The sequence below is a fragment of the Strigops habroptila genome, chromosome 11 (genome assembly GCF_004027225.2).
Source record: "Strigops habroptila isolate Jane chromosome 11, bStrHab1.2.pri, whole genome shotgun sequence".
NCBI lineage: Eukaryota > Metazoa > Chordata > Aves > Psittaciformes > Psittacidae > Strigops > Strigops habroptila.
The window spans coordinates 3,180,133-3,199,559 of record NC_046360.1 but is presented as its reverse complement, the minus strand read 5'-3'; the positions used below and the strand labels follow the sequence as shown (position 1 = coordinate 3,199,559).

Below are 19,427 nucleotides of genomic sequence, written 5' to 3'. Positions count from 1 at the left end.
TCACACAGAGCCATACACAGATACATACAAGCCACACATATACAGAACATGACTCTATATATTTAAAGATATATTTATGCACATATATATATATATATATATATATATATATAGACGGGTGCACCTGCCCCTGTGCTTTAGCTAATTCCTTTAAGGCACTTAATTGCCTTTTGCTCCCCAGTATTCAGGGCCAGCTTGCTTCAAGCAGCAGAGTCCCATGCTATGGCCCTGGCATCGGTCCCTTCCCCACCGACAAGCTGACCAGGCACAACATCTACTTTAAATATTGCTTCTTTAATAATCTATATCGTGGTAGTAGCTCCAAGGGAAGATACAGCTGACAGGACTTTTTCTTCTGTCCCCCACCAATGTCTCTCCACTTGAATAATTCCTTATTGCTGCAGACTTCTCCCTCCCCTGGCTCCCATCGGCCACGGTTAGATTTAATTCTGCTAATTCTCTTAAATATAAAACATAACGCAACTGATCCCCTGACAGTGCTGTAGTAATAAAAAATAGAAAAGGAAAAAATAATGTTTGTATCCTTATTGCCAGTGTGTGCCAGTAACTGCTTTTTCCCTTTACAAAAGCCCTGCTCCTTGTGCCACTCAAGGCTAACGTCTCCCTCTCCATTGAGGGCTGATCCCACGCCGAAATAAAGTCCCATTATTCCTCAGGCTGGAAAAGGGGAATTAAAAAATGGTTGCAAGAAAAGCCCAACAGTTTCCTACTTTAAAAACAGCTCTTGGAAAGGGTCCGAGCAGTACAGTAGAGAGCTACAGTTACTTCTAGTGCTGATAAAGTCCTTACAAAATAATATAACCCAAACGAACCCCAAATTAAATTAACCTGGAGGAGGAGGAGGGGGGCCAGGGGAGCCCCTGCCCTGCTCTATAGATAAAAATCAAGTGAAGAAAAATACAAATAAAAATAAAGGATTCCTTAGAAAACTCCAGTTTTCCGGGCGGGAGGAGGGCCCCGCGCAGGAAGGCACACGAGCGCGAAGGCAACGTGAGCTGGTGGATACCCAGCCAGCCCCTGCTACATGTGAGGTGGGTACAGGCCGGCGTCTTGCTCGGGCTGAAACGAGAAGAAGGGAGACAGCAAAATACCAGTCCCTGGTGCTGTGAACACCCCCCTCCATGTGTATTTACCCCCCCTGGGGACCTACCTCCCCATGGCCAGGTTTCTGAGCCAACGGGGGCTTCTTGAGGATGCCCCTCCTGGGGGCTGGTGCTGGCTTTGCCTCTCCATCCTCTGCTGCATCGTAGGTCCCGGCCAGGGCGTAGTGCTGCTTCCTCAGCTCGCCCAGGCGCACCCGCTCGCCTTCCAGGCGCTTCTCCAGCTCCAGCACCTTCACCTGCACCCAAAGAGCCATCCTGAGTCCGGTGCATCTCAGGGTGTGATCCCCATTGAAGCTCCACACTGAAGTTGGTAAAGAAGGGACCCCCTCCCATTGTGCAGGTCTGGATCATGACCTCAGTCTGGCCCGAGAATGGCAGCACCGAATCCACCTTCACGTCCATACCTGTGTTTCCATCTCTTCCTTCTTCAGCTTGATGAGAGACATGCCTGAGAAGTCCATGGTGTCTGTGGAGAAAAGCAAGGGTCATCACTGAGTGCACCCTCCTCATATGCTAAAGCACAGTTGGCTGAACATCTCAGGGTGTTCACCAAGGCAGAAAGGGATTTGGGCTGGGTTTTCTCCCCCCTTTCTTTGCAAAAAGCTCACCTTTCTCCTCAATCTGCTCTTGTCCTGACTTGGTGGAAGCCACCACATTGGCCGCCATCTCATTGACATTGCGTGAACATTCCTGGAGCTTGCCCAGGTTCCTGCTGCTCTTCTCAGCTTTCACCTGCAAAGAGCAAAGACACTGAGCACACCATGTCAGAATGGACCTTAGATGTGAAAACCTGGGGCTGGAAAGGATGGACAGACAGATGGACACATACTTATCCTTGATGATCCCATCACAGCCAGGCAACGTGACGTGTGCAAGCCCTAGGGCACCAAACCAGCTCTGCTCCCATCGGAGCACACACGGATAAGCAGCATCAGTGAAGACAGAGCTACTCCTTTTTTAACCATGCTCTTAATTTTAAAGCCATCTGCTGTAAAAAGCCGTGTGGGTCCTCCTCCCCCAACCTGCCTCCCCCTTTGCTTATGGAAACCTCCACCCATCGCTTTCACCCACACCAACAGGCAAGGTGGCAAGGACCAAACTCCATCATTCTCAATGATGGCTCCTGCAGGCACTTATTTGGGGTTTCTCGTTAATAATTAACGTTTTCTTTACATAATCAGCTTGACAGGAGGTTTTACACATATTCATTTCCAAGGCAAGGTGTGGGAATATTAATGCAGGTGAAGACAGATGGATTAAAATCACAGACTGACTTCAAAATAGCAAGAGCTTCCCTCCCTCCCTGCTCCGGGAGGAGGCTGCAGGACTGGCAGACAACCACACACCCCTGCCTGAAAGCATCCATGGGACAGCACTGTGGGAACAAAATGCCTTAAAGCTTGAGGAGCTGCATGCAGGAATCTTGTTGGGATACTTACCTTGGAGGCAGCTACGAGCTGGGCTGTGCTGGCAGCGATTTCATGGGAGCAGACGATCAGCTCTTCGTATTTGCCCATATGCAGGACAACTCTGTCTGCTGACTCCCTGCGTTACAGGTCAGAAGGGAGATTGTGTTAGATACTGACCATGCACTACAGAGCAAGTGCAGATTATTTATCTCCTGCTCTATCCTTATAAACCAGCATCAGACCTTGAACCAGCAGCTTTGCCTGTAATTATTTAAAGCTCATTTACAAAGCAATTACTCGAAGCCCAAATGCAGACGTTTTAGATGGGTATAAAATATCAGCAGAGGCAGGACTGTGTGCCCACAATAAAGTGGGTGAGCTTTTTAAAGCTTTGTCCAAAAACACCCCCACTAGCACAGGCATACCCTGCCCCAACCCCAACCACCCCATCCACAACCATCTGAGCAGGAACCACGACACGGAGTATTTGATTGAAGCAACTTTGCAAGCAGGAACTGGCAGCCCCTATTTCACTGACCCAGGATGCTCTGTAAGGAATTATCAGTAATGCTCTGTGCAGACTCAGCTGCATGGGACAATTTGGGTTACTGGGTGATGGAGAAGCATGGGCCAGCCCCAGGCACAGCACATGGAGCTGGAGAGGCCGTAGGAGAGGTCCCGGGGTACCTACACGAGCTGCGTGGCTCCCCAGCCCACAGCCTTGGAGGCAGAGATCAGCCCTTCGGTCCAGCGCGAGTTCTTGGCATAAAACTCCTGAGTTGTTGCTGCCCCCTGTTGTTCAGAGAACATTATGGCCTATATTAACTTAGTTCTAATATACAACAATATATAGATTCATAAATCCATATAAAACATCCATATAAAACATAACAGTACAGAAATTAATCTATAAAGCCATAAATCAAAGGATTGGCAGCATTTCTGGGCCCTTCAGGCCATTCTTACTAGCCTGTTTAAACATATATCAATAAAACAAGCGTTAGAGCTCCAAGCTGCAAATTTGTACTGGGTTTAAAACACACAAATTTAGGTCGTTGTCTTTAGACAAACACGTCTTTGCAAAGGTGACAGTGATGGGCGCAGAGAGCATGGGGCTGAGCAGCCCATCTCCAGAGAGACTTACCCGGCCACTTTCTACTATCTCCTTCTGTAAGTTTGTAGATGTCATTACAAGAAGTCTAATGGCCTGGAATGAAGAAAAAGAGGTTTTGATGTTTGATAAGGATTGTATAGAGAAGGACTGATGCTGCCAATGGTGAGAAGTTATGGTTTTGCACAGTCTTTGATGCCCCAGCTCAGCTTCTGCAGTACTCACCTTCATTAGGTCCGTGCAGGAGTTCAGAATCCTGTAGGGGAACAAGAGAAAGCATTCAGCATCCTCCAATGCTGTGTCCCAGTTAGAAAATGGGTCTGTTCTGGAGACCAGCCAGCCTGTAGGTTACTTCTAAGCAGGCCACAAAGCAGCTGCAAACAATGGGCTGAGACGTGCAAGACCAAGGTCCACCCCTCTAAAGAGAATGTCATGCTCAGCATAAGGATGATGGAGCATTGGGTTGCATGTGGGGCTCTGGAGCAGGGCACAGCCCAGCACGGTATGGGCATGGACAGAAACCTGCCCGTGGCTGTCATATGCCACCCCTCAACACTCACCGCTCATTCACTTCAAGCTTAACACCGGAGCTCTCATTTCTGGCCTGGCTCATCATCTCCTGTTGGGAAACACAAGAGGAAGGGTTGGATGCCACGTTGCTGCAAGGCATCTCTTCAATGTGGCATCCCTGCAGGACGAGCAGGGTGGAGGAGAGTTGGACACTTTGCTGCCCCAAGGGACCAAAATGGTCCATCCTGCAGCTTCATCTCACCTCTATCCTCCTGACAGCATCCTCAATTGCCTCTGAGGTGGAAGCCATCTCCTTCTCAACCATGTCCCCCAGCTCTTCTTGCTTGATGTCCAAGCTCTTGGGCCTCAGCTCCTGCCAGAGGAGGCAGCAGCCACCAGGTTGTGGGCAGAGGGAGAGAAGGGAATATTCGTAAGGAATAACACCAAAGCAAGGTATCTGACTCAGTTTTCCTCCCCTAAATAAAGCTGCAGGAGCAGCATTCTGCAGGCCACAAGGGTGAAGGTATATGTACTTCTTTGCAGGGAACATGGCACAGGGTAAGAAATGCCCCAAATCAAAGTGACGAAACTCAATCACAGGAGCAGTTTTGCCAGGCAGAACTCTAGAGGGCTCTGGAGAGCTGACAGCCTTTGAATTCACTGTTGCTTAATGGAAAAGACTAATGGGGGCTTCACAAGAAGAAACATCTGAAAGTTGAGAAGTTTTATTCCATAGGGGTTGAAAGACTTCAGCTGATCTGAGTCTTGGTGCTCAGAAGCTGAGATGGCTCAAGGAAAGCACCAGAACCTGTGCGTATGGGGGACAAGCCACCCCAAAGAGCCACCCCACTCCAACCCAGTATCTCTGATTTCAGCTCTGGACCATGGGAAATGCCATAAAAGCCATGGGTTTGGGTACTGTTCTTTAAAAAGAGGCTGCCCATCAAGGTGCAGCTTTGAGCACACATCCCACCTCGACAAATGGAGGCAACATCCTTCTGCATTAACTGCCTGCTTTGATTTTCCTTAGGGGAACAAACACCCATGCCAGAAGGAGCTCACCCTGCCAGCCCCGATGGTAAGGTGGGTGCAGTGGGCTCCATCTCTTACCTGGGCCAGCTGCAGGACCCCCCGCAGCGCCCGCCGCACGTCCCCCAGCTCAGCACGCCCCAGTGTCTGCTTGTCCTTCAGCTTGCCCAGGTAGTCCAGGCTCTGCTGCCCACAGTCCCGGCACGTCTCCGTCAGCCCTGGGGAGAGGATGGGTTGGTGACAGGTCCCCCAATGGACAATGGATCTCTCTATCCCATCCCCACCACCCTCATCTTCCTCCTTCCCTCAGCTATGGAGATGATGCCACACATTGATGGCATCCAGAAGCTTATTGCAGAAGAGCATAAATCAGTTTCCAGGAGTGAAACAACAACCCTGGCCCAGGAAGGGGCACCAAAGTGGAGGGAATGTTGGAAGATGGGATAATGCTGCCCCCAGGGAAGATGTGCCCCATAACCAACCCCTGATGGAGGATACTTCGGCATGGCCAACCCCCCCAAAAAGCAAAAAGAACCCCCACCACGCAGTGCCCATGCACAGCACTCACGGTCAGCATGGTCAGTGGGAGCCAGATGGGACGTGGCGCTGCCATTCACAATGGTGTCGGCCATCAAGTGTGCAAAGAGGGCCAGAGCCCCCACCAGCCCCGCAGCATCTGATGGCGAGAGGATGTGGTCAGGTTCTGCCAGCCCAGGGCACCGCTTGCCATGTCCTGGGGGCTTCAACCTGCCCCTGAATGCACTCAAGGATCAAAACAAGAGCTTGGAGAGGTTGGTATTGACCCTTCCAGCTTGCAGGTTGCTCCTTGAATGAGCACATAGGAACCCACCCGCTCCATCCCTCCATCACCAGGGCATTGCACGCTTGCTTATAGCCCCGAAGCAGCTGCGAGCTGCTGGGTGTATAGAAGTAAAAGCAAGGTGCAAGCGATGCCACCGGTCCCCAGTCCCAGGTACCTGCCATGGAGGCCACGTACTGCGCGTGCCCGTTCTCCAGGGCATCCGTGGACTCCAGCGCTGCCTGTGCCCGGCTGAGCAGGTAATCTGCAAGGAGTTTAGCTTCATTAGTGTCTGAAGGAGCACGAGTGTTAACTCCGTGAGGCACCACTGAGTGGAAGCCAAGACAGCTCAGGTCCTTGTGGCCCTGGCCTGGGAACAGCACTAAAATCTGAGCAAAACAGTGCTCTTTATAGCTCTTCATAAGAGCTATAAATTCACTCCTGGGACCCCAATGTCCTTGCTGTGACGTTTGGTAGGGAAAAAAGGCCTGGGGGAAGCTGAGATGCAATGTTATCTGGGTTGCAGGCCCCATGGTCAAGTACCTGGGGAGCTGATGCAGCGGATGTGCAGTGGGTCATCCAGCTTGGCCACGGCGTCTCGGAGGATGTCCTCTGCCTCCCGCACCGTCTGCTGCAGGATGATGAACTGCTCGTCCAGCAGCTTCTGCTGCAGGCTCTGCTCCTGGTTGCTCTGTGGGGCAGCAGAAGCAAGCGAGTGGCACAACTGGGACACAGGACCCCTGTCACCATGGCCCATCACCATCATATCCCTTGAGAGCACCTCTGCAGGATTAGACCCAAGCATCCCATTATTGCTGCTGCAAGTCATATCCCACTGGCTACACCAGTGATGGCTCAGCTGAGCCCCTGGACTGCTCAGCACCCCCCAGATACATCTCACCAAGTTGAGGGGCAGTGGGCTCCATACCTTCTCCAGGAGCCTGCCCTGCAGCTCTCGGATCTCCCTCGAGGTCTTGTCCGCCTCCTGGCTCAGCTGCAGCTCTTTCTCCTCGATGAGGCCACGCGTGGAGAGCAGCTCACACTCCTTCTCACTCACCGACCGCCTCAGCACCTCCTTCTCAGCGTGCAGGGCCTCCACCTGAGCACTCAGCTCCGTGCCTGCCTACCAGTGGGAGCAAGAGACCCCTCTCAATCCCCTGTCACCACATCATGAGCCCAACAGTTACACAGGGGGGAGCTGAGGACATGCTCAGCTCATGACACCGATGGGGTGGACCCACATTCAGCCCCATGACATTTGTTTGAGCTGCTGTTTGCTTGTGTGATGGGATCTGGGCACATCCTGCACCCCACCCTCGTACCTGCTTGGCTTGGCTGAGAGAGCGCTGCGCCTGCTCCAGCTCTTCCCGCCGGGCATCCAGCTCCTGCCGCAGCTGCTCCATCTGCAGGCTCTGGTCCTCCAGCTGCAACCGCATGGCCATGGAGCTGCAGACACGCTCCAGCCCCGCTTGGCACCGGCACGCAGCCAGAGCGGCGGGAATGAATCCAGATGTGTTTTGCAGGAGGGGTTTTCAGGGTATTGGGGTGGGGGGGGTTCTCCTGAAAGGGCTCCTTTCCCCAGGGCAGGAATCTTGGGAGCAGCCCCCAGCGAATGAGAGCACCCAAACCCATTAGTTTGCATTGTAGCATTTTCTTAGGGCAAGAAAAAGCAGATTTGGGCAAGAGGGAATGCAGCATGCATTAAATAACACCTTCCTGAGGAGTGAGGGCAATTCATTCCAGGATAAGGGAGCAACATCAACCACCACCCCTATCCCTTGCACCCAAACTGTGTTTCCCAGGCTGGGAAGGGCCTGGTGTTGGGAAGCCCCCTGGCAGGGAAGGATGCAGGGCTGTGCTGGCTCACCTTCATCTCAGCCTCTCGCTTGACCTGCTCCACCTGAAAGGCCAGCTGCTCCTTGACACGTGCCACCTCCTCCTGGCTCTGCTGCGTGACCGTCAGCTGCTTGGCGGTGTCAGCGTTCTGCATGGGGACATGGGGCTTATTGGGCATCAGAGGGGGGACCCCCCACAGCCATGCTCATTCCCATCAAGTTATGGCTCAGAGAACACCTACAAGATGCCTTTCTCACGGCATCCAAAATGATGACTGCTTGTGAACGTTAATTCAAGGGGTGCCCCAAACCCAGGGCTCAGAGGTCCCTGGATGCAGGATGATGGGACCAATATGGGATGGGGCTGGGCACATGGGTGGTGGCAGAGGGATGAAGGCAGCAGTCAGTCCCTGCCGGGCACAAGCAGCAGTGTTACCTTCCTCAGGAGCTCGGCGTGCGTGTTGATGAGCTCACTGTGCTTCTCCTTCAGCTTTGTGTAGCGGATCTCGGTGGCGGTGGCTTTCTCTGAACAGGGCGAGAAAGCATCAGCACCGGTGCTGAGGACACCCCGTGGCCGATGGGTGTTGTAGGGCACCTACTTTCTGCTTCAGCGCAGAGCCGCTGCGACCTGTCGCTGTCCTGCTTCACCCTCTGCAGCTTCTCCAGCTCATCCCGCAGCTGCTCGTTGTCCACCAGCGCCTTCTGCTTCTGCTTGCGCTGCTCCTCCACTTCTCCCTCCAGGCTGTTCACCTGCGCCTTGAGCTGCGTGACGTACCGCTGCGCCTGCGGGGCACCAACAGCACTTGGGCACTGCAGCGATGCCAACAGCAACCTGCCCTCCCCAACATCCCCATCCCAGTGCCTGGCTGTGATTTGGGCAAAGCTGCTGTGAGATGCACTGGAAAGCTCTCCCCTCCTGCAGCAGCTCTGTCCCCACTGCTAACAGACAGACAGGACAGCAGGGGACACATCTCATACCTCCATCCCATCCCACCAGGAGTCGGGTCCTGGCACTGGTCCTAAAGCACAGTGCTGGGTGCCAGGACTCTGCTCCTGCTGCATCCCATTAGGGTTTCAACACCACAGCAGTCAAAAGCACCCCGCTCTCCCACACTGGTTGCTTCCCAACAGGCCTTTACCTCCAGTTTAATCTTCTCCATCTCTGCCCGGAGCATGTCCACCTCCTTCTTCAGGCTCTCGATCTGTGCATCCCTGCAGGGAAAGGGCAGGTTGGTCTCATGTGGCAGTGGCCACCCCATCGGCATCACCACTGGACCCCCCATACCTGTCATCGCGAATGCCATTGGGAGGCCCAAAGGTTTGGTCAAATATACCCGAGGTGACCTGGAGAAGACAGAGGGTGCTGAGCTGAGCACCTGTGGGTACCTGTGTCCCCCGTTGCAGGGTCCCCATCCCTGTGTCCCCACCTACCTGTGGCTCCACGGTGGAAGCTGTGCTTATCTCAATGAGGTTCTCTGGCTCCTCATCCTCGGGGGCTTCCTCAGGGATGACAACCACCGGCTTCACGTGCTCGGCCAGTGCGGATGCCCGAAGGAAGTTTGGGGGGCTCTGCGGGGACAAGACATTGTGGTGGCATCACCTGGGGTTTTGGGAACCACTGCAGCAGCACACCAAGAGAAGGGAGGGAGGCAGCCATCCCTGTGCTGCTGTGTCCTCAGACACTGAACCCATCCATGGGGACACCCTGAACCCACAAGCTTTCCAAAGCATCACACGCAGACACCACACCGAGATCCTGCCGTACCTCTGGCAGCCGAGGGATCTGGATGAGCCGCTTGAAATACAGCATGTCGGATGCTTTCTTAAAGAAGTTTTTGAGGCTGGAGAGGGGGTAAAGAAGAACTGCTCGCAGGGGAGGTGGGGAGGGGGGATGGCAGGAGGGAGGGGACCCCAGCATCCCACCTCAGCCCTTGGTTACCTGCGAAACTGCTCGTGGAAGCGGTCTCGGTGGCCTTGCAGCGTGTCTGCCGGCAGACCTGCAGTGATGGAGGGGACAGACATGACTGATCCAGGGCTGCAAATTCATTCACACGCAGCAGGACCCCTCTGGCTGCCAAAGCCAGCAGATAAAGGCCAGGTGGGAGAGGGATGTGAGGGGTCAGGACAGGAGGGAGGTGTCCCCATCCCTCGCATAGGGACCAGGGACATGGCACAGGGAGAGATGGTTGTGGAAACCCCAAAATCCCCACGAGGCCCCTGGCACCGTGCTGCCCACCAATCCCATCGGGGGCTGGCAGGTCAAGGCACATCAGTTGGAATTAATCAAGAATGAGTCGTTCTAATTCCTTCATTTGGGATGTCTACATGGGATGGAGCAGGTCCTCACAGTCTGGCTGGGGTAATGTGGACATGGTGATGGATGCCTCCATCCACACAAGCCTGATCCCCAAATCTATCCAGAAGCCCAACCCAGGAAAAGACCAGCATGGGGCACATCCCCAGGGACTCACAGGAGTGCAGCTTGAACATCAGCTTGACAGCGTAGTGGTAAAGGTGGCTGCAGTCCTGGATGACCTGGATGAGGGGGGCCAGGCGGCACTGCACCGCCGACATCTGCGACACCGCCATCGAGGTGTTGAGCTGCCTGAAAACTGGAGGGTGAGCGCAGTGAGGTGCTGGCACCACATCTCTGCTTGATCATTAACCACAATGGATGTGGCTTTGCCAGGACAAGGGATAAACACTGGGGCTGCTGCCTGCCCTGTCCCGCTGAGCTGGGAATAACCCCCTTCCAACCAAGAACACCCAAAGGGACAGTGATGGCAGAGGGAAGGGGTGCTCAGCTCTGCCCTGGATACCCCAACCCCAAAAAGGAGGGATTTAAGCCCAAAATGATGTAAAGGCAGGTAGTCTGACCTCAGGAGCTGCTGCTGCACGACACAGCTAGGAAGGCAAGGGGTTTTGCTCTCCTCTATTTAACCATGCAAGGAGCTGGGAGAGCATCCCAGGGCAGGGGATGGACCTGCCGACACTGCAGCCTCATATGCCCCGGCTTGGAAACAGATCCCTTCCCTTGGCAGGAATCCAGCCAGCATATCCACTCTGGCTTCTTCCCTGCTCAGCTTTAAAGTATTTATGAATATAAATTCTCTGTATAACTGGGTCAGGAGGAGAAGCATGAGGCTGGTGGGAGCTGGGAGCACGGTGTCTCCTGCTGTGCCCTGTTTTCCAGGGCAGCTCCGTGCTCCTGACTCACAACAAAGGAAGAAACTGCCCCATTTTTAAGCCATCTAAAAATTCCTGGAGAAGCAGCCAAGAGAAGCAGACATCCCCAGAGGAATTTCAGCAAGGGAAAATGAGTATTTAGAAAGAGGTACAGCCCCATCCTCTGCTTCAGGGCAATAGAAAGGATTTGGGTAATGCTTATGATTAACACAGTTGTACCAAAAGCAAGTAAGAACCTATTTCAGAGCAGCACTGCTCTGAAAACAACGCTCTGCACTGCTCAGGTGGGCTAAAATCACCACGTTCCTTAAATGTTTTCCTACAAGCACCTCTACAGAGCATCAACAGGGGAATCCAGCTGAGAAATGAGCTCAGAAACCTCCTTGCAGGCGGAGGAAGGATCTGAGCCTCTGACCTCAGGCTCCAGAACTCCATTCCCAACCACAGAGCGAAACTATTGCTCAAGAGCCCCAGGGAGGGACCTGCCGCCTCCTCACCTGACTCCGACAGCTTCAGCTCCCAATCCAGGTAGTCAAACAGCTCCACCGTCAGCTGGAAGCTGCCAAAGAAACCCAAAACCCCATCACCCATCAGCAGAGACATCCCTGCTCCAGGTGCTCATGGTCACTGCAGGTCCTCATGATGCTGAGGGCTCAGAGTGACAAGGATTTGGGTTGAAGTGACCTTAAAGCTCATCCAGTTCCAACCCCCTGCCACAGGCAGGGACACCTTCCACTAGAGCAGGTTGCTCCAAGCCCCTGTGTCCAACCTGGCCTTGAACATTGCCAGGGATGGGGCAGCCACAAGAGGTGCAGGAGGAATCAGGCACCATCCAACCAATCTTTAAACCACCGATGGCTGCCCTGATCAGGAGCTGTTTTGTTGCAGGATGCTGACAGCACGGAGCTGGTGGCCATGCACCGGGTGCTGTGCTCCTGCCAGGACACTCACATGTTGTTCACATCTGTCCCTGCCGTCTTTTCCAGCACCTCATCTGGCACTTCAAGGCCCGGGGGGAACTCGGGATGCTTTGTAAAAGGAGAACAAAAGCAGCAGTTGTTGATAATGTTTTTGCTGGGGTGAAACATCCCCCAGTGAAGCCCCGTCCCCCAGCAGGGCAGGGCATGGAGGCAGCAGAGGGTCTCACCTTGATATGGAAGGAGATCTTGACAAGGAGGAGCCGTGTATAGATGCTCACCAGCTGCCCGTACCTGTCATGTAAATGGCCCTGCCAGAGACACAAGGAGAAATGAGGCAAATCTGAAGTGATACAACCAGATCCAGCAGATTCCCACATGCACTGGTGGCCCTATGGCTCTCACCCTCTTGCCCTTCACCATGCACACAGCCATCACCCAGCAGGGTCACAGATGATGGGTTATTTCAGGTGGTGCTTTGCCCTCCCTGTGTTCAAAACGGTTTTCAGCACCCACCTCCAAACTCCCCAGAAGGCACAAACCTCATTTCACCCCACTCACCCACAGGTCCCCTGTCTCTCGGATGTTGCTGCGGTACCTCTGGCAATCCTGGAGGACCTGGGGGCAAAGACATCAGGAAGACGTTAGGAAGAAGCTCTTCCCTGTGAGGGTGCTGAGGCACTGGCACAGGGTGCCCAGAGAAGCTGTGGCTGCCCCATCCCTGGCAGTGTTCAAGGCCAGGTTGGACACAGGGGCTTGGAGCAACCTGCTCTAGTGGAAGGTGTCCCTGCCTGTGGCAGGGGGTTGGAACTGGATGAGCTCTAAGGTTCCTTCCAACACAAACCATTCTAGGATGCTATGACTATGAATAACAGGAGGCATGTGGCATGGTGGGGCTGGCATGGAGCTGGGCAAGTGCCCTCCTGCCTGCCCTGAAGCTGGGGAGGAGGATGGATCCGGCCCCTTTTGCTGCTCCAGCTTTGGAAGAAGTTCAAGCCTTTCAGTGGCAAACAGAGGTTGGGGCTTTGATGGGTTGGTTTCAAAGATGGGAGGTAACAGAGTGCTTCACAGCCCCACGGCCTGGAAAAGGTGACAGGGAAGGAAACCCACCCTTTGTGCAGAGGGACCTCATCAGCAAAGCAGGAGGGATGTTCCGAGGGAACACTCACGTTGGGGTGGCCGTCGCGCAGCACCTTGTGTAGGACGTGGCAGAACTTCCAGCTGAGGATGGCGCTGCTGGGCAGGGGCAGCCCGATGGCGTAGGACCAAAAGGTGAACGCTCCCTTCTCATGGTGTGTCCCCAGGATGATCCCTTCCCTATGGTCAAGGCCAACCGGACACACACAGGAGCAGGGAACAGGCTGGGCTGGGGACTATTCCTGTTCACACTCATTACAAAGGGGACACACAGCGAGTGTACTGCAGGCACAGGGATCACCAGCATGATGCTGCACTCACAGATAAAGCCCCATTTCTTTTCTTCTGGCGCCCCTTCCCCTGCTGCAGGGCACACCAGAGCCCTCTGCATTTTACTGCCCGAGAAATGCAATGTTATTGCACTGCTCTTGTCTGCATTTTCACTGATGGACAAACCTACATGATGCCACCTCCCAACCAAGACTCTGCGTGGGTCCCCTGTCTCCAAAACCTCCCATAGCTCCAGCCCCATGGGGTGAAACCTCACACTGCATCTCCTCTGCACCATCCAGGTGAGCCAAGGGAAAGGATACGTCGGGCATGTTTCTCCTTCACCGGTGCTTCTTGTGTATTTATGGCTTTGCTGATGCTGATGGCCTGCAAGAGGAGAGACTGGTGTGACCCCTGCAGCTGGTGCTTTCAGGGAATACCCTGCATTTTATAACACATTTCTCACCTCAAAGCTGTTTGTGACACACCAAAATAGGCTTTTTATCCACAAAACAGCCTGTTATAAGCCAGAGCCAGGTCACTGCCGACCACACCACTGATGCTCCCCATTGACCCTGTCCCAGGAAACAAACTGCTGCATTTTTGCAGCCTGAACTCAACTCTGTGCGCGGCAGCATTAAAGCACAGCAGCGAGATGCCAAATTCCAGGGTCGTTTGTCTAATCACAAGAAGCCTTTGAACTGGGGAGGAGGGAAGGTTTTTGAGGACCTTGCTTCATCCAAACGCAGTCCCCAGGCAAAGAGGGACTGGCAGCCACAATGCCCGTTTCGACGGAGCAAAAATGCAGAGTAATGCGAGTATCGGAGTAGGATTATCTATATTTTAATGTGTTTGATCACAGCACACTTTAAGGTACGAGTTTGTTCCAAAGGATGACCCCAGACAGGGGTCGGTTCTGTCTCCTGTGTAATAACAGGCTGCAAAACTGAGTTGCTGTGATTGATGAGGATCTTCCTCCTCCTCACCGGGTCCCTGCAGACTCAGCTGAGCTACTTTACCCTTGCTCAAGTGCTGGGGCTGTGTCTGAGCCTACAAGCCCTTGGTCACCGGCAGAGGGAAAAGGTCCCTGCTGGAAAGGCAGGAAGCGGCTCCGCCGCCGGCGCTCGTGCCGGAAGAGAAACCTGGTCCCTCCCTGCAGCCCCACAAGCCACAAAACCTTATAGAAACAGGGAAAGCACCTGCTTTGACACAGCTGCTTGTCCCGGGATGCCTCCGAATTGAGGAACTTTCCTGCAGGAACAGGAACCTGATGCGGAGCTATCGAGTGCTCCTGACTTATGCAGGAGGAACCCGATGCTGCGCTGAAGGGGCAATGTCGAAGGTGTCCATGCACCAAATCAGCCCCAAAAGAGCCCAAAATAGCTGCACCCACAAGCCAAGCATGACAGCAACAAAACCACAGTGAATGGATCCCAAAAAGCGAGCCTGTCCCAAAGCACTGAGCCCAGCCATTGGGAAAAGAGGCTGGATTTGCCTTTCCTGCATGAGGGAAGCCCCGGTGTCACCCTGCCATGTGGGGCTGTACAGCAGCAGTGGAGTTAAGCCGGTGACTTGCTGTAATCCTCTTATCCCCAAAGGTTAATGAGCCTGGAGTGCCCAGGAACAGGCACTTGCAGTGCAGCCGCCTCTCCAAAGCACCCAGCAGCCACCCGAAAGCCTGGAGCTGATGAGAGGCTGCATCCTTGACCATGGCTTGGACAGAGAGATGCGCCGGGGGTCCTCAGGGCTGCCAGCACCTCCCAGTACAACCAAAGTCATGGTTTATTGACTGAAAGAAAAGTTCATCACACACCAGACAGCGACAAGCTGATGGTTTTGCAAGACAGGGCTTGGAGACGCACCTTGAGGCAAAGAGCTGCTTAAAGGGGTTGTTGCATCTTGTCGAGATCCCAAACCTGGATTTGCACTGCCTGCCTTGTGTGGGAGCAGCACGATGTGCTCATCCCAACCCATCACACTCACAGCAACCCATCAGTGGGATCCAGGCTCACCCCTGAGCCCCACGGAGCTCTGAGGAGGCGCAGCCAGAGGGCAGACTCCCAGGAAAGGGAATGCTGTCCCACATCCCTGGGACAAGAGCTCGGCTGCCCTGTGCTGCCTGGTACGATGGGACTAGGGCTGGGACCCAGCTGGCCTGTCCCAAAACCAGGCTGTAATTCCCATTGGTGCTGGTGGTTTTATGGCATTTATTGCCCATAATCTCATTACCAGCCAAAATCCCCAGCCCGGGAGCTGCTGGAGAGGCTGGTTTCACCCTTGGTGATTCAGCACAGAGGTTTCAACTGGGCCATTTTACATCCAGCACAGGGCAGGGGCAGCCCCGAGCCCACCCACAGCACTGCCATGACAGAGACACCACATCTAGCATGGTCCCAAATAAACCATGGTGATACCAAACCAACGCCAATCCCTTGGGGCTGCTGGCCCCAAACCAGACGGTCCATGGAAGGGCAATGGTGGGACCAGGGATGGGCACAGGGTGATGCTGCAGCCTGGGACATACATGTCCCTGCTGGCTGCCTGGTGAAGCTGAGCTGTGGATGGCTCTGAAACAGGGACATCCACCCTGGACCAGACATCAGCAGCACATCTGGAGACAGGCAGGTCCCGGCTGTCACTGCAGACACACAACCAAGCCCAACCAAAACCTTCATGCCATGTGCAACCAGTTCCCCATCACCTCTGGGGAGCAGCACAGCCCCAGCCCCACCGGTGGCGGGGGTCCAACCCCAAAACCTGCCCATCCACGGGCCGTGGTGCAGACGGGTGCAGCCCCAACGCCTTACTCACAGCCCTCACGTACCAAGCTGGTGACTAAAGCCAGGATCAAAGCGCCCAAATGAAGGAGCACAAGTTTACATCCACCCTTTCTTTCCAGGCTGCTTTTAATTACGGCGTGATCCTCCCCACCCACGGCTCCCCAGGGCCCTGGCATCCCGCAGGAGCACAATCCCAGGAGGTGGATGCTGGGTCCCGGCACGGCACCGTGGCAGCAGGACATGGAGCTGGAAACCTCCCCAGCGAGGCGGTGCGAGGGCTGCTGGATCAGCTGAACTGTGAACGGCAGCTCCGGAGTTCCCTTCCTAATTCTTCTCCTTCCCAAATTACACCAGAAAGCACCACTCAGCAGTCACACACACGGTATTCCTGGTGGATCTGGAGCTCTTTGGGTTTTTAACCTTTTCACTTAAGAAAAGCAAGAATTGGCTGCAGAAAAGGGCAAGTTTTGCTTCCTGCTGCAGGTCAGCAGCTTCCCACCTCCCACACTCCAAGGGGGATGTCAGCATCACAACACAACACCTCAAAAAACATTTTAAGGGAAGCAAGTGACCTTCACATCACCCGGGATCACACAACCAGGGCCAGCAACCCCTGTCTGCACCCACGGGCATCACCTTGGCCTTTGCTGGGGAAAGGAGATGGGGCTCCTGGCTTCAGCAGCATCATGCTCCAGGATGGTGTGAACCCTCGGCAAGTAAAGGCACATGGAGGGGACATGCCTCTGGTGTCCCCATGATACAAAGGTAACCAGCGGCCATCTCCACAGCTGCTATAATTAGATGTAAAAGGCAAATCAATACCCACATGCTGACATTGGAAGAGTTTTGCTCTCACCCGAAGCACTGCTATGGGAAACCACATTAGGATAACGCTCCTTTAGGACAGGTTTTCAGCAGTTTTGGGTGGTGAATGTGACCATCAGCCAGCGAGCCCGGGGTTTAGATCCAATGGATCAGTTTTGGGTGGTGAATGTGACCATCAACCAGTGAGCTCAGGGTTTAGATCCAATGGAGAGCGACCACCCGCTCGCCCTGTACGCAGCTCTGCCCATGGTATCCCCGTGACTGTGAGCACCCGCACAGGACACAAATCCCACCAACAAGCCTAAAGTGCCATGGAAGGGCAGAGGGAGGAGGGACACGCTCCCGGCCGGCTGGCACAGGCTGCCCTTCGGCGCACAAGGCAGCGCTGCTGCCGCGGTTCTTTATCAGTGGTGCCCAGTGGGACAATTGAAGGAGACGTGTCCAGAAGGAACCGGAATTGCCGGTTTTCTCGTGTTGCTCCCCAAACCCAACAGGATCCGTTTCCTACCCAGCATGGCTGAGCAGCACCGTGACCCCGGGGGGGAACAAAACTGCCGCCTGCCTTTGCTGGTGCTTGGCAGGGACAAACCAGCCCAGGGAAGGGCGAGGAAAGCAAAGGGGAAAGATATCTGCCATGCATTCGCAGCCTGCAAAATGAGAGGGGCCCGAGGATGTGTTCGGGGAGGGCACTATGGTTTCTGCTGGGGCAGCTGGTAAGCCTGTCCCTCTGCCCATCCCTGCCCATGCCGTTGGGGTAATTAACACCCCACATGCCAGATGTCAGCCCCATCGGTACCCCGAGCATCACCCACCCCGTGGGGGCTGTGGGAAGGGCTATGGATATCCCCTTCCAAGCCAGACACCGCGGGACACAAACTTCAGGCCTTGTTTTGACTCTGCCACCCTCCCTGGGACCGGACATCCCGGTCCCCGAGGGCCACTCCACGTGTGGCCCAGATCCGGTACAAAACAGCCTCCGGTGCCGCTGGGGCAGCCCCGGACCGGGAGCGAGGGGTATCAGTGAGATGCAGAGATGCACGTTACCGGTGCGGTTGGCACGGGGCTCGGCCGCGCTCTCGCCGGAGCCATAAAACTTTCCGTGTTTGCGCAGGGCCGTGTTTACCTGCCGATAAGGCCCCGGAGGGGTGTGGGGGGGGCGGGCACATACACACATACCGCCTGCCCGGGGCTCTGCTGCCCGTCGGGGTGACGGGACCCGGCCCCGGAGCGGCGGGACGGGCCGGTACCCACGCGGGACCGGGCCGGGGCCGCGGCGGGAGGAAGCGATGGGGCAGGTGGGGGCGGGGGAGCGTGCGCCGCACCGGTAGCGGGAACGGACGGAGGGACGGACGAACAGACAGCGGCCGCGCCGCCCCACCGGGGGGTCCCTGGACCCAGCCTCCGCCCAACCCCTGTGTTCAGCGCGCCCCGAGGGGATGCCCCGCGAAGGGGCCGGTCCCCAGCACTCCCACCCCAGGCCAGGACCGGTACCGGAGCCGGTACCGGGGTACCACCACCACCCCCTTCCGCCGCCCTTGCCTGGTTCTTGTCGAACTGCTCCCGCTCCGCTTCCAGGCTGTGCCCGCCGCGGCGGCTCAGCACCCGCGCCGGCACGCTCTTGATGCTGTTCATGGCGGCTGCGCTCTGGGAACCGGGAACCCCGCTCCGGGCGCAGCGCTCCGGGACCCGGGAACCCTGCTCCGGGCAGGCAGCGCCCGGCCGCGCACTGCGCCGCGCCGCGCCCGCGCACAAGGGCGCCCCCAGCGGCCGCGCCACGCCCCGCCCACCCCGCGCCCATCCGCGGCAGGTGGAGCCCGGCCCGCACCCCCTTAGCCGGCAGCGGGAGGCCGGAGCCCGCCGGGGTCCTCCCGCCCCGCGAAGCAGCCGATGGGGCGGGTAAGGGGCCATAGGGCGCTGGTTGCCCCCGCTCTGCCGCTCTGCACCGCGTCCCGCTCCTCGCAGCGCGCCAGCCCCCTTCCTCATCCCGCTCCAGACACGTCCAGGAGGGTCGGAGCCCCGCCACTGCCCGCCTGTCAGTGCTTCCCCGTTGGAAAAGCCACGCAGCATCGAGGACACCCACCCTGCGGCAGGGCTGGAACCCAACAGCAGCTTTGCTTTCTTTAATAATTCAGAACGAAAACACAATAGCAAAGGCACTGCCGGGAGTATCCGCAATGCTTCCAGAAATATGGCAGCAGAGTTTGAGGCGGCCTGAGTGGTAGAGAACACAATTGGTTTGTACCCGAATCAGTTATCCCCCAATATTCCCGTTCTTCCCATTCCACAAACCCAGGGCAGCCCCAACACCACAACCCTGTGGCTCCACTGGTCCTCGCTGCATCACTTCAACTCGGTTTTCTATATGACTTTACAGCTGCCGTTTTAAATTCCCGGGGTTTAAATCAGGGAGTTCATTGCATTCACTCGCTGATGCTCAACACATTTAAACCAGCTCCTGCTGGGAAGTTGCACCCATTTCTCCAGGAGTTGGCTAT

The 19,427-nt window shown here is 55.5% G+C and overlaps 1 protein-coding gene across 2 annotated transcripts; it reads right to left on the bottom strand.

Moving 5' to 3' along the window:
* Positions 1-273: 273 nt before the first annotated feature.
* HIP1R (huntingtin interacting protein 1 related) lies at positions 274-18,676 on the bottom strand. Of its 2 annotated transcripts, XM_030501828.1 has the most exons (32): positions 18,472-18,676; positions 13,651-13,714; positions 13,090-13,232; positions 12,482-12,538; positions 12,151-12,231; positions 11,955-12,031; positions 11,501-11,562; positions 10,289-10,429; positions 9,757-9,814; positions 9,583-9,658; positions 9,249-9,386; positions 9,103-9,161; positions 8,957-9,029; positions 8,417-8,600; positions 8,254-8,342; positions 7,850-7,966; positions 7,305-7,406; positions 6,911-7,105; positions 6,526-6,673; positions 6,161-6,247; positions 5,752-5,859; positions 5,265-5,401; positions 4,417-4,527; positions 4,205-4,263; positions 3,870-3,900; positions 3,678-3,740; positions 3,225-3,325; positions 2,564-2,669; positions 1,733-1,856; positions 1,529-1,590; positions 1,172-1,360; positions 274-1,080 (listed from the first exon to the last, which is right to left on the bottom strand). In XM_030501828.1, the coding sequence occupies exons 1-32, from the start codon at positions 18,562-18,564 to the stop codon at positions 1,042-1,044; spliced, it is 3,174 nt and encodes a 1,057-aa protein (XP_030357688.1). In that variant the 5' UTR covers positions 18,565-18,676; the 3' UTR covers positions 274-1,041. The 2 variants fall into 2 exon arrangements, with proteins under 2 accessions (XP_030357688.1, XP_030357689.1); XM_030501829.1 differs by lacking the exons at positions 274-1,080; positions 1,172-1,360; positions 1,529-1,590; ... (5 more) ...; positions 4,205-4,263; positions 4,417-4,527 and having other exon boundaries at positions 5,309-5,401; positions 6,181-6,247.
* Between the last annotated feature and the right edge of the window lie 751 nt (positions 18,677-19,427).

What these genes read in the sequence shown, in the direction of transcription:
- HIP1R (XM_030501828.1), bottom strand. Translation starts at nt 18,564, where the DNA reads ATGAACAGCATCAAGAGCGTGCCGGCGCGGGTGCTGAGCCGCCGCGGC. An exon ending in TTCCACGAGCAGTTTCGCAG is followed by an intron (nt 9,659 to 9,756) that starts GTAACCAAGGGC and finishes CCCCCTCTCCAG; the next exon opens with CCTCAAAAACTTCTTTAAGA. An exon ending in TGGGGAGCCACGCAGCTCGT is followed by an intron (nt 2,670 to 3,224) that starts GTAGGTACCCCG and finishes CCTGTAACGCAG; the next exon opens with GGAGTCAGCAGACAGAGTTG.